Source organism: Marmota monax, unplaced genomic scaffold (genome assembly GCF_021218885.2).
Source record: "Marmota monax isolate L192 unplaced genomic scaffold, Marmota_monax_Labrador192_F-V1.1 WCK01_AAM20220418_F8-fsc00047, whole genome shotgun sequence".
Taxonomy (NCBI): Eukaryota; Metazoa; Chordata; class Mammalia; order Rodentia; family Sciuridae; genus Marmota; species Marmota monax.
The window spans coordinates 753,241-767,009 of NW_026692072.1; the positions used below are offsets into that span (position 1 = coordinate 753,241).

At 46.0% G+C, this 13,769-nt stretch overlaps 1 protein-coding gene across 6 annotated transcripts in view; it reads left to right on the top strand.

The window, feature by feature from the left end:
- Kiaa1549l (KIAA1549 like) overlaps window positions 1-10,777 on the top strand; it is a 269,091-nt gene extending 258,314 nt beyond the window's left edge. For all 6 annotated transcript variants that reach the window (XM_058583160.1, XM_058583165.1, XM_058583163.1 and 3 more), the window contains one exon: window positions 1,160-10,777. In XM_058583160.1, the coding sequence (XP_058439143.1) occupies window positions 1,160-1,441 (282 nt within the window). In that variant the 3' untranslated portion in view covers window positions 1,442-10,777. The remainder of the gene's footprint in view (window positions 1-1,159) is intronic.
- The last annotated feature ends 2,992 nt before the right edge of the window (window positions 10,778-13,769 follow it).

Consider the following 13,769-nt stretch of genomic DNA (forward strand, 5'->3'; position numbering starts at 1 on the left):
CAGCCATCCGCTCCATCTTCACCCAGCGCCCAGAAGAGCATGTCTGTTACGAATGGGAACGGGTTGTGTTCCTCAGAAGTGTGATACAGAAAATAGGTAGAAGGACCAGGAAGCTCAATGTCATGGTCTGGCATTCATGGGCTTTTGGACCTGCACCTCCCTGGGGTCATTGACTTCCCTGCACCCCTCCCCACCCCCATGCCTTTGAACTTGCTTTTCCCTGTTCCATCTTCCTGGAAGTAGACTGACCCCTGCGGTCTCTCCCAGAGAGCTGCCCAAACATGCCCCCTTCCCAACAGCACCCTGTGCTGTGGCAGCAGTGTCACTCATTCTGCAGTGATCCAGCCAGCATTATGGAACATGAAGGTCTCTGTGGACTAGCCTAGAACAACATCTCCAACTGTGGCACCCTTTCTGTGGAAGAGTCACTTCTGAATTCCATGTCCTTGCCTTGTCCTTATTCCTAAGAGTTTCCATGTATTTATGTATAGTACAGTGTGTCTTTCATTTTTAAATGAAAAGAGAACATTTTTTTTTCAGGAAACTAGATCATATCCTGGATCCTAGGCACTATAGTGCAGGGTTTAATTCCTAGCCCTTGGAGCCAGATGCGGCTGTGCAAAGCATGTCCCAGCGGCTTGCTGGCTTTTGCCACTTGAAACCCAGGGGCACGCTTTGCTTCGGTATTCTCACCTGTTAAATAAGGATAACAGTACCGACCTCCTGGGCTGCTGCAGAGAATTAAATGAGATAATGTGTGGAGATCCCTTGGCACAGGGTTCCAGGATTTGTAGCTATTATAGAGAAGAAACCCCTGCACTCCCAAGCAATAGTTCTAGTGACTGGATTATACTTCAATTAATAAGGAAGCCAGGAGGTTCAGACGTAGACTCAGATATATTCCTAATGTTTTCAGCAAGATTTAAAACACCTATTTAATTCATCCAACCAGCATATTCAGTGAGTCCAAATGACCTGTTTTCTAAACGCATTCTAGATCTTGCATCCGTACAGTGGTACTTGGCTTCCATTTTCTGTTTTCTTTTAAACGCCTTTCCTTGTCCTCAGTCCCCTCCTGCTACCAGTACCCAGTGTGTCCTGTGACTTGAGCTCCCTCCTAATCCCAGGCCCTTCTCTTCTCTCCCAACGTCCTCCACAGGTCCCCCTCCCTGGGTACATCGAGGCCTACCCCCGGTCCCGGTACCAGCAGAGCTCACCCTCCAGGCTTCCTCGCCAGTACAGCCAGCCCACCAACCTGCACCCCAGCCTGGAGCAGGCCCCCGTGGCCTCCGCAGCGGCCTCGCAGCAGAGCCTGGCAGAGAACGACCCACCTGACACCCCCCTGACCAACATCTCCACCGCGGCCCTGGTGAAGGCCATCCGGGAGGAGGTAGCCAAGCTGGCCAAGAAGCAGACGGACATGTTTGAGTTCCAGGTCTAATGCCTTAGCCCCGTGGGACTCTGCACTTCTAGACTCCAAGGAAGCAGGCTTTGGGTCACTCACACCCAAAGTGTGGGGACTTGAGACATAGACAATGGGTGAATCTCACCCTCAGTTTCAGAAAAGGTGAACAGAAAAGGTGAACAGGGGGGCTTCTGAGAAACAGAGGACGTTCATGAACGACTAGATTCTTGGTTTGTGCAACTGACGGTGGGTCAAGACGTCCCTGCTTGGGACCATGTGAGTGATACTCTGTTATGCCGAGTGTTTGAATCATCCTTAGGGTGTATTTCCCTAAGGAGCCTTAGTCACAAGAGGCACTAGCTAATGTACAGATTCCTGTCCAATGCTACATTTTAATAAATCACCAGAAGGGGGAGAACACAGCTCTATCTTCGGTGACCTCTGCATGTTAACTCTTTCCGTGTTAAAGGCAATGTAGGAGTGTGAATTAAGCACCAGCCTGTACTCTCTCATTCAGCCACGACCATGATCACTAACGTCATCTCTAGCCTGTAAGGGAGACACTGACTCCAGCCAAGAAACTTGAGTCCCTTTGCTTTTAAAGGCTCAGATTCAAAGTCAAATGAATTGGATGAAAATCAGTACCAGTGGCTATGCCTATAAATAGCCATGATATCTTTCTTCCCTGTGAATTAAAGGTGGAGAAAGAGAGAAGATGAGCAGGAATGGTGGATTTGTGTTGACAGAGTTTTTAAAAGGTGTTGTCATTTTGGAAATAGAGTACCCTCCAAGTTGGGATCTAATGGAAAGAGAGAATCGGTGCCAAGAGCTTTCAGGGTCCTACAAAAGAAAAACATTATTTGTGGAGGGTTTTCTTTTGCCGGCTTTGAGGGTGGCACAAGAACAGAGCTTCTGTCTTTGGGGGGGGGGGGATAATAGATGCATTGACTTTTCCAAGAAAATCTTATCTCTTCAACAGCGATGACCAGCATGTGCTGCCGAATGGTACAAAAGGAAATAGTCACTGATTCCTGTTAGAAACTCGAGTTGTAACCTCACAATCGGCCTCTGTTTATAGAAGCTTCCAAATATAGGAAATCTGTTGATATGAGTTTCAACATAAATAACTTTTTACAAAGTGTGTGGAGTTCACCAGTTCTCCATAGCTGATGGATATAGGAAGACACTTGCTGAAGTGACAGGGGTCCTACCTTGTGACCAGGACGTTCCGTGTCACCCTCCCTGGCATGGAGATGTTGATCTCCAGACCTCTGGGTGGAAGACTTTGCCCACAGCACTGGGTGCCAACCACTGATTACCTGTCATGCAAGCAAGACAGCTACTAACTGTGGGTCACAGAGGGACCGGGGGCACTAGGCTCCCTGCCTGACTTTGGGAGCCACGTATGGTGTTGGGGGCTTGCTTGGTGTCTGTTGGAGAACGAGGTCCTGTCCTGCCTTTACCCATGATCCATCAGCTTCAGCTTGCCCATTCCCTTCTGAGCCCACTTCCCATTGTCCTCATGAGTTTCTTTGGTCTTTACTGAAAGAAGCAGGTGAAAATAGAAAAGCTGAGGAAGAGTAGGAACAGAACCATATTTGAATGGGATATTCAAGCTGTCAAAGCACAGGCTTTTCCAAGAAGCTGTTTTTATTTCCCAATGGCAAATAGCCCTTTCTGGAATGTTTAGAGATGATGTATCATGGAATTCCCCAAACAAGACTCTTGTTCGGATGATATTAGGTAGTGTCCTTTTAGTATGCTGGTCGATCTTTCATAGTGTTAGTTTTTTGTTACTTAAAAAGAAATCAGCTATAAATAAAATGTATTTTTGTAATTTCCACGTGTATATATGGTATATTTCTACCAATGGCCAGTTGTTGTAGTCCAAAACCTAAGTCAGCTTGCAGAACACTGTGGACAGTGCGAGATTTTACTGACAGATTCACAGGATGCCTAAGGCTATCCAAATAGGCATCCAATGCACTTGAATGAACAAAGAGCCAAAGAAACTCAGCCTTTTCATGCAAATGGTATGAGTCTGATAAAATCAGCTACATTGTCCTGCTTTATCAATAATATCAATATTTCATCAGTGCAATGATATTAACCCAGTACTTTGTCTGCTTGGTAAATGCCTGGAAATACTGTATGCAAAAATGAAATTTCAAGACCTCAGTGTCATTGAAATATATGTACATGTTTCAAAAGACAGTGTCTGAGCTTTGGATGTTCCAGTGACACACAGACCATAAATCTATAGTTTGCAGTGGTGTGACTCCAGATGGCTAAGAGGATGGAGCTCTAGATATCACAGTCTTTGCAGAAATAGGTGGTCCCTACTTGAAATGCTTGAGAAAACTCAAATATAGTGTGCTATATCAGACACTCTCTTAAATCAGACGTCACGGGTTCAAGAAAAAGTATTTGAAAGGAAAAAACTTACATTGAAAAGAAATCTGTTCATGTTTTCCCACCAATGGGGAAGCAGAGTCATTGTTTGGTTTTCTGAGACTAAGATGTGGTCCTTTCTCTGAAGAGTCTCCTAACCTTATGGAGATGACAGATGCCTGGACAGGTAACTCTGAGAAAAGACAGATAGTCAAAAGTGCCTCATGGAGGTAAAAATAGGATTCCGTGAGAGCTTAGAGGAGGCAGCAGTGACCTCAGTGTTCATCGTGATCCTCCAGGCAGACGCAGAAGCCATAATGGACCTCCATGACTTGGAGGAGGAAGTCTGGACGAGTGGAGGAACTGGCCTGAGGATCTAGCCCAAGCCTGAGGATTCACCATCCAACTTGCTCTCCATCTTCCATGCTGCCTGCACACATCGGCGACCCATTCCTTTGTGCCTGCAAGTTTAAAAAATAGACAAGGGTCATATGAGGGACTCCGTAATGTTCTTGCCAAGGCAACATATGGTGGAGTATGTCAGGAACTTTGGATACAGTGTACAGAGGACAATACCTTTGGGGCCTAATAAACATTTTCTCATCACTGGTTTTGATGCAAGTTTTTCTGCATTCATGAAAAAGAAATGCATTTTGGCTTTCCCCAGAGAGTCCTATCCAGGAAATGGTGTCCTCAACTCTTGTTCAGAACTGGGGGGGATGGGGTGTGTGAATTCTTATCTTGGCACAGGCAGGAGAGCACTGACAGCTTGTCATTGTGAGATAGCAGATGCCGTACTCTGCATCTGGGGAGGCAATCCAGAGGTGCAGGAACACAGAGGTCTATGGTGTGGCCTGGCACCTGTGATCTGAGGCATGTGCAATAACAAGACAGCAACTGTTACCTGTGGGGAAGAGCTGCCTCTTCAAGGGCGGATTATATAAGAATCAATTCTCTAGTCTGGGGAGAAGTTATCTTGTGCGTTTGTTATTTTAAGAATCCAGCAAAAGGGCATGTAGTTTCTGAATAATCTTGATGGAAGAAATGAAATCATTTGATATATGATTAAAAAAAAAAAAAAAAGCTCTTCTGAGAGAGAGCCTGTAGAAAAGAAGGGGCGAGGAATCTAAGTACCTTCTGAAAGAAATGCTTTTCTAAATTTAAGATAGAAATTGGAGAAGTGGATCAAAATTTTTAATATTGATTAATACTGATTACATATAAATGAGCTTCTTTTTTTCTATGTAGCACACGGGTGCTCAATGTTCAATGAATGCAATTTTTAAAGTTTGATGACAGGATCTGAACTTAACCCTAAATTCCTCCTACCACACACCAGAAAATAATTTGGAGTTTTCCCCACAAAATACAGCTAAAGACTTTAAAGAAGGATAATAATTTGACTTGGAATAGTGACTGAGTGGGGTCTATGTGTTGGAAGTTAAATTCTGCCCTTCAGTCCAACCTCAGAGGTATTCTGGTCAAGGAATTTTGCAAGGACGAGAAACCCATTTACACTCGCACAATGTGGAGGTTGACTGAAAGAATTCAGGAACATTTCACAGAAACAAAACGCAGCTCCCTGGTGGCAAGGGATGGAGGCAGCCGCCCTGGCGCGCGCTCTTGCTCCTTCACGGTCTCTCCTCTTGGAGCTCATCCGTTTCTCTCTGCACATCTGCTCGGATCTCGTGCTTCCTGTGGCTTACTCATTAGCAAATATGTAGCTAACGAACCCACCCCAGGACCCACACTACTTGACCTTTTCTTCCTTCCCAGAGCCCACCACTCTGACTAGCATCTCTGTGCCCCCCCGCAGGTGAATTCTGAAGAATCTGATTGGTCCAGTTCATCTGGCTCTGGGTGAGCCTCCGTGGGGTCAGGTGCCTGCCTATCCAATCAGCCATGACCTGGGAGTCAAGGTCCTGTCGTACAAGCATGGCTTCCTGGGTTGACCCTTTCAAGGGGGAGTTTGAAGGTGGGGAGGATTAGTACCCAAAGGAAGGAGTATGACTGGGCAGGATCTTCTAAGGGAAATGGAAATGACGAGTCCTGCTAGAATGCTACAGAGAAGGCAGTATTCAGAGAGCAATCCCTATGGATGCTGCCAAAGAGAGAAAGAGCATTCTCACTTGCCTATCAGGTGAGAGTACATACACTTGGGACCCTAGTAGACTGGCCTGAACTGCCCTGGCACCTCTGACCCCAACACCAGTTACTGAATACTGCTGCTGGGCCTAAGAAGGGATTTCTGACCAAGGCCCAGTTAGCACAATGTCTTGCTCAGCAGACAATAAATACTTGTAAATTGAATTGCATGATCTTAGCTCAGGTGCTATTAACGTGGCTCATGGCCACACACTTGCATGGATGAGAAAACCAATGAGCCTCTCAATAGAGTCTTTTGAAACAAAATTGGTTTCAAGTGAAACTGATATTATAGTGGCTCTGACCTTCCGGATATAATAAGTTAGTGTCCTGAGAATCGAAAGGTCTCTTGATTTCTTAGGTGAACTGTTACCGAATTCGAGACCATTGTGGGCTGGGGATATAGCTCAGTTGGTAGAGTGCTTGCCTTGCATGCACAAGGCCCTGGGTTCAATCCCCAGCACCACAGAGGGGAAAAAAAATGCTAGTTGATAAATACTAAAATGTAGGATGTTTCTGAGAAGGAATATTTAGGAAATATAATTGTGCCAGAAACAAATTCTCTTAGGAGATATTGAGTCACTTTGGTTCTGCAGGTTTTAAAGATAAAGAAATTTTTAGTAAGGTAGAATTTGTCTCCAAAGGTCAGACCCATACTTTAGTGAGAGCCATTATACAATAAAATCTAGATATTGATTATTTTCATTCTCTGACCTTGGTCATAGACTTTTGTAAATCATGGAGGGAGGCCGTTGATGTATTTTACATAAATTAGCCCTGGGCTCGCCTTACTTTTCCTCAACTCTTCCTTATGTCTAAACTCACCTCCACCCCCCACACAATTTGAGTGGAGAAAAAAATTTGTACCCAAGAGAATCAGAGGAGTATCAATGGACTGGGAATTTTAAAGAGATGTAAATATTCTAGACTTCGAGCAACTCACTTTGAATTTGTCTTTAATTCCTCATCTATCAAAAGGGTATAACATCTGTACTTCCTACCTCCCGTGCTGGTTGTGAGGAACCCATAGCATAATGTATCTGAAGAATGTCTGGGTACAGTGGCTCATGCCTGTAATCCCGGTGGCTCACGAGACTGAGTCAGGAAAATCAAGAGTTCGAAGCCAGCCTCAGCAACAGTGAGGTGCTAAGCAACTCAGTGAGATCTTGATTTAAATAAAATACAAAATAGGGCTGGGGAATGTGGCTCAGTGATTGAGTGCCTCTGAGTTCAGCCCTCAGTACCGCCCCCCTAAAAAAAGGTATCTGAAAATGGTTTGAGAAATATATTTGAAGGAATTCCCACTAAAGTATTAGCTTCACAGTTCAGTTTTATCCAGCAAAATAGTTCAGCTCCTCCAACCACTGAATGGATTTTTATTATCATGGGTTCCATGACAAGACTTAAGGAAAAATAAAGAAATTCCTAAGTTTGGAATTGCTCACAAAAGCCAGCCCCGAGTGGAGTTGGAGGGTGTGTAAGTTCGTGTAAGTACGTGTAGGTGTGCTTTCACTCTGGGTGAAGAGCCCAGACTGTGATTCTTTCCAATCACGTTAGACACATTGGGCAAAGTACTGAGCAGAAGCTTTGAATGTAGCTGTTGTTATTTTAATGCTTTGCTTTCTAATTAACTTTGTACGTCCTTTGCCTCTGCCGGGAACAGAGTGTTCATATGCTGTTAGAATTTTTTATTGTAAAATAAAATGACAAAGGCTTTCATACCCCACACCTGCTTGCTTCTCCTTCTACCTTCTCCAGATGGTGAGGTGGCATCTCTTTCACACCCCAGCCCCACAATGGGATCTGCTTGCGGGTGCTGAAGAGCAGGGGCAGGCCTGGAGGACCCCCGGTGGTTCCAGAAGCCATCCCACTTGGGGCATGAGCTCATGGACCCAAAACAAAAGTGTGCCCTTGGCAATTCACAGGCCCCAGAGAGGCAACTGGGGCCCCAGGGAGGACGAAGCCAATGTCTGCTCAGATGTCCTTCTCAGAGCAAAAGTCAGTGGCTTCCAAGGAGACTGGGGGTGGGGGTAGGGAATAGGACACAGACCCCCCAAACCATGTATTCACACCCTGTGCTAAACCCAGCACTTCTGACACCTGCCTGTGTTCAGCCTCACCCAGAGGCCATGGTCTAGGCCTCCTGCTCTGCCCTCTGACTTACACTGATGGACAGGAGAGACCCAACCAGATTCTCTCTTTAGGAAATACCAAGAAATGGAATCCATTAGCAGCACATGTCAAAACCGAATGGTCAAAACTCAGAGAAAGTCTGTCTCATTTAACAAAAACAGATAAGCCAATTCTGGAAGCTTCTGAGGAGTCCCTGTGCCTAATGTTGAGTCACAACCTCAGGGCTTTGGAGGATCTAGGAGACTTGGACAGCAGCTTCTCACTAGACCCCAGCTTGCTGAAGCTCTCTAGGTCCTTTAAACGTACTTAAGAGACTGAAGGAGCAACTTCTTACTCCTCTCTTTGCTCCTGTGGAAGGAGGAATCAAATATGCACAAAAGATAACCCGAAGCCACTGCCTCGCGGCAATGCTGAGGGAGAAGCTTTTAGTGAAACCCCCAATAGGATGGGGACCATTGCAGAGGAGGTGGAACAGGTGATCCAGGAACTCAGGGGCTCGATACGCCTCTTTATCCTTCCTCCTGGACCCTGGTGGCTCTTGGCTTTCAGGACAAATGAAAAGATTAAATGAAAGCAAGGGATGATGCCTTCTTTAGGCCCAGGAATGGGAGGTAGACACAGACCCAGGGAGCTAGAAAAAGCTCATGGAAATCTCCCTCATCCCTGCTGGGTCCCCTCCAGAGACAGGACAACAACCTCCATTCTGGACTTCTGTGAGCAAAGTGATGCATCTGACTCATGAGCTCCACTGACCACTGGAACCAGAAAAAATATGCTGTGGAACCAAAGCACGAGCGAAGAGCAAGCACTGGCAAAACGTACCCGGAGAGTGAGCGGGTGCCAGGGACTGAGTGCTTGTGGGTCCCCTCCCCCAGTTTACATGTTGAGACCTAACACCTGATATGAGGGTATTTGGAGGTGGAGAACTAAGGAGATGAGATTATAAAACAGAGAGATCCCTGCCCTCCTTCCTCCACCTGTGAATCAGAAAGCAGGACCTTGCCAGATGCTATATCTGCTGCTGCCTTGATCTTGGATTTTTCAGATCAGAACTGTGAGAAATAAATTTCTATTGTTTCTATGCCACTCTGTTTATGGCATTGGGTATAGCAGCTCAAATAGACCAAGACACCAGGAGACAAGTGCCCTGGAGTCTCTCTCTGACCTCTTGGAGGTACAGTTAGGACCAGTATTGGCTTACACAGTTGCTTTCTCAACATCTCAATGTTTGAGTTTGCCTGTGCACAAATCCACATTTGGATAGAGGCCATCTGGCTCATTGGAATGGAAATGAAGTTTTGTTAATGGCGACAGTTTCACTACAAATTTGATCTCGTAGGCTCTGGACCCTGAAGGGCCTTCACTCAAGGTGTAACAGAATTTGCTTTTCTCACGAAGTCCACTCTATCACCAGCTTCTGGATCCTGGAGAATGAGGCTTTGGAGGCACCCCATGGAGCCTGTGGGAGTCACGCCCTTGATGCTGCATCTTTACAATGGCAACGTGACCTAAAATAAAAGTGAAGGCTGCCACCAAATGTCTTGCTTATGGAACACCTGGAAACAGCTGGACTGGGGGCACGGGGTCTGCCAGTAAACTGAATGTTGAGCTGGATTTTTTTATGCTTTATCTCCTTCTGCTGGGATTCATAGAGATGAAGCCAGAGGTTGGTTGTGGGCTCCTGAGGAAGTCCGTTTTCTAGGTCAAGTTTCAGCAGCATGAATGGAAGGGGCTGGGTAGGTTTAAGACTGTGAAAAGGGAAGAGCCTTCAAGTCGCCAAAGTTGATTTGTGTATTAACATTCAGGGACCCTGGAGAATAAAAGTTTGCTTCCCTTTTAGCTTAAGCCTTCTTTGTGACCAATTCTTTTAGAAAGGGACCTAGTAAGGGCTGAGACCAGAATCCAGACACCATAACTGAGCAGACATTAGCCCTGGAGGAGGGCTTCAGGGTTGTCCTGCTATAACTGTCTTTTTCCCAGGGACATGCATGCTTATCCCATTGATCTTTCATTTAAATTTCTGGAAATTTCTGGGAAACTCTGATAGAATCTTTGAGGGAGCCATCCTTTTGGTCTATCATTCGTAGAGTGAACATTTCCTGAGCAGCTATTATGCCTCAGACTCAGTGCTAAGTGACAGAGATTCAACAGTGAGCAGACGCAGCTCCTGCCTCTCATAGAGCTCATGGTCAAGGAGATTAGTCCTTGTGACCCAAAGCCCAGCACATTAAACTCACCATTCATTCAGAGCCTTTTCCACCCATAAAAGCCAGCCAGAGGAAAACCCAAATCCACTTCTTTCTGGAAGCATTTAGATTTAGAAAAGGACACACTTTGCTGTTGCATCTTCTGATTTCCTTCTCAATTATCTTGAACCAATTAGTCAGATGCCCACAGAATCCCCCCTTGGGGGAGGAAGATTTCTCAAATTTCCGAGCTGTAGCCACCCAGTGAAATCAGCAGCCCCCATGTAAGAGAAGGGATGGCCGTGTGGGAACTAGTCTATTCAGTCCAAGTGAGAACATTAGGAAACGTATACTTTATGGATGAAACATAGTCCCCCAAACACCCTCATTTTACCCCTATACACAACATGCCATTCAAAATGTATCAGATTATTATTTAGCCTCTGAAACATATCGCTCTATGGAGCAAATCCAAACAGGAAAACTGGGTAGAACTTTTCACTGATTCTTTTTTTTGCTGCACAATTCCATTTCGCTTAATTGTGCTTATTTCTTGGCAAATTTACATGTGAAATAAAGCACATTGTCTTACTGGTAACCTTACTTCCAAAGTGTCAGCCGATATTTGTGCTTGCAATTTTGTCTTTTCTCACAATATTTCTTTCTCCCATTTCCCCCACAAGAAAAATATTTTAATGAGCATTTACAGTGTTCTCAGGGCCTCAGACGTGGTCATGGGATGAACCAATGCGGCTTGCTGACTTTGAAATGATAGAATCCCAGGCTCATTGAGTTGGAAGGGGATTTGGTGAGATTTATCCAACTTTGGGGTTGGATTAAAAGCCATCACCAAGATAAATCTTATATGTGATATCATTTACCTGGTCAGAGATTAAACATAATTAGGGCTTCAAAAAAGGCAGGTACTCAAAATAAAAGGGAGTAGAATAGAGAAGTGAGAGAAAGATGGGGAGGGTTTTTTTTGTTTGTTTTTGGTTATTTTTAGGGGAAAAAAAGGGCAGCATGGTGGTGGTAGAGGATTCAACTTTATTGAACTTTTTTATCCTTATTTTAGCATTTAGGATTGTTTTATTTTAAATTACATGTAGGATGAAAGGCACCAAAATCTTTATACTATGGGACATGAAATGATTTTACACTGGCTCTGAATCTATGTCACAAGCAGGAGGATCACACTTGAGAGGGATCCCTGCTGTGTGATTCCATTTTTCATCACTGTGACAAAATACCTGAGAAAATCACCTTAAAAAGAGGAAAGGTTTATATGGACTCATGGTTTCAGAGGCTTCAGTCTATGATCAATTGGCCTTGTTGCTTTGGGGCTGTGGTGAGTCAGCACATCATGGTGGGGAGCACCCAAAGGAACAAGGCTGTTTACCTCTTTATCAGAAGCACACGTGTCCCACCTCTTTGCAGAGATATCCCCAGTGAAACAAAATTTTCAACTAGGCCACACCCCTTAAATTCTCCACCACACGCCAAGCTGGGGACTCGGCCTTTAACACGTGGGCCTTCGGCGTCTATTCCAGATCCAAACTGTAACACCCACCTTAGGATTTGGGGCCTTCTAGACCTCGGTTTGACATTTGTCTTGACCTCATTCTGACTCTGTGTGACTTCAGGTAACTCACGTCTCCTCTCTGAGCCTTTTCTATGGAATGAAAAGAAGACCCAGTGACCACAGGCACTGCAGAGGGGGGAGAAGAGAGTGTGTAGCTGACCACTGCACAGCATTGTCCACAATCAGCACCACAGAGTGCTGATTTCTGTGTAGCCTCTGCTGGGATCCCTGTAGCCATGGGGAGTTCTGTGTCTTCCAGAGCTGCTGCCTCACCCATCGATCACCTAGGAGTGGCTCCTGTACTCAGCCTCATCCGACCCCCCCCCCACCATGGGCCACCTCCTTTTTCAACAGCCTGGGACACCAATAAGCCACCAGTGCAGAGGGCAGACTCCCACCTGGGCAGACGGGAACGGTGCTGTGAAAAGAAAGCTCCTCACCTGGCTGAGGTGACACAGAGGGGACAGCCCACAGCCCCCACATACTCTTGAGTGTGGTGATAACTCCCTCCCACTCTGGGAGCCGTTCTGGGCAATCGATGCGTTTAAAGATGTGGCTGCAAGCTTAGAATGGCAGGCACTAACTCCCAGAGTCCTACAGTGAGCAGACGGAAATAAGAGTCCATCAGGGGAGATTCCACACGACTGCCCTTGTTGTGCTCGAATTCGGGACCCCCAAAAGACCACCAGAGACCAAGATCGATGTAAACAGCAAAGAGGTGTTTATTGCGAGCTTGCTTGGTCCTCCGTGTGTACACAGCAACTGATGACGCTGAGAGGCCCCAGCACAGGGTTTGCAGCAGTTTTATACACTCTTTGGGGAAGGCAGGGACTTCACATACATCACAGCATCTGTTAGCAAATCATCACACACCGCGGGAAAATCAAACAACAACTCTAAAACATGATGAGCACATTCACTGGCGGGAACAAGTTGGGTAGGGGTGATTGGTTAGTACAAAAGGGGTATTCATTTGAACTGATTGGTTTAAGCCAAGAGGGGTGTATGGTTTCCCAACACCATAAACTATTGGGAGGGTCATCTGGCATCCCAGGTATTTCCCTGTCTCATGCTGATTGGTGGCTGCTAGGGGGTTGCTATGGGTCCCCACCTAGCCTCATTTGTAGATAAACAACTTAGCAGGGTGGGAATTGTGCCTAGGAATGCTCTGTGGGTCTTTCCAAGGACAAAGGTCATGTCCCTTCCTTGAACAGGCTTTGCTCTGAGGTAGAGACTGGTTTTTCACCCTCATGCCTGCCGCTGTGTCCTGAAGGTGGAGGTCACTCCCCTGTGATCGGAGAAAACTTGCTGGTCTTCACTTTGGAGTCCCGTCTCGGTGATCGTCACATTTGCCCATGCTCACTGAGGTGAGCACAAGGAAACAGGGAGACAATAATGGTTTGAAGCCAGTTACTAAAAATTGAGCTGAAGGTTTAACACCTCGGGCTTTGGAGCAGCTCACTCAAATCCTAGCTGTGTGCCTCTCGGTGCCTCTGTAAAATGGGGTCGAGAACATCTTCCTCATGAAAAGATGCTGTTCCTGGAGTGCTGAGCACAGGGACAGGCACCAGGCAATGCTTCACTGTTGACAGCTGACATTGGCGGTTGTGGCGTTATGGTAGAGCTTGAGAGAAACTCCACCACCCTCCCATCCTGTGCTCAGACCCCAAGACACCTTTTCCAATGCCCGCTGGCCCTGTTGCAATGGTTGCATTAAGCCTCTTTGCTCTGTTCCTAAAAGACCATGCAATGACTTCAGTCCTTGAAATGCACCTAAACTGTGATGTGGGGTCAGATGGGCATAGTTCAGATTCTCACATCACCCTTGTTCCTATGTAACAGGCTGCATGACCTCTGCAAAAGGCCTGCTCATGCACACATATGCACATGCACGCTCACACACACACACACACACGCACGCTCATGC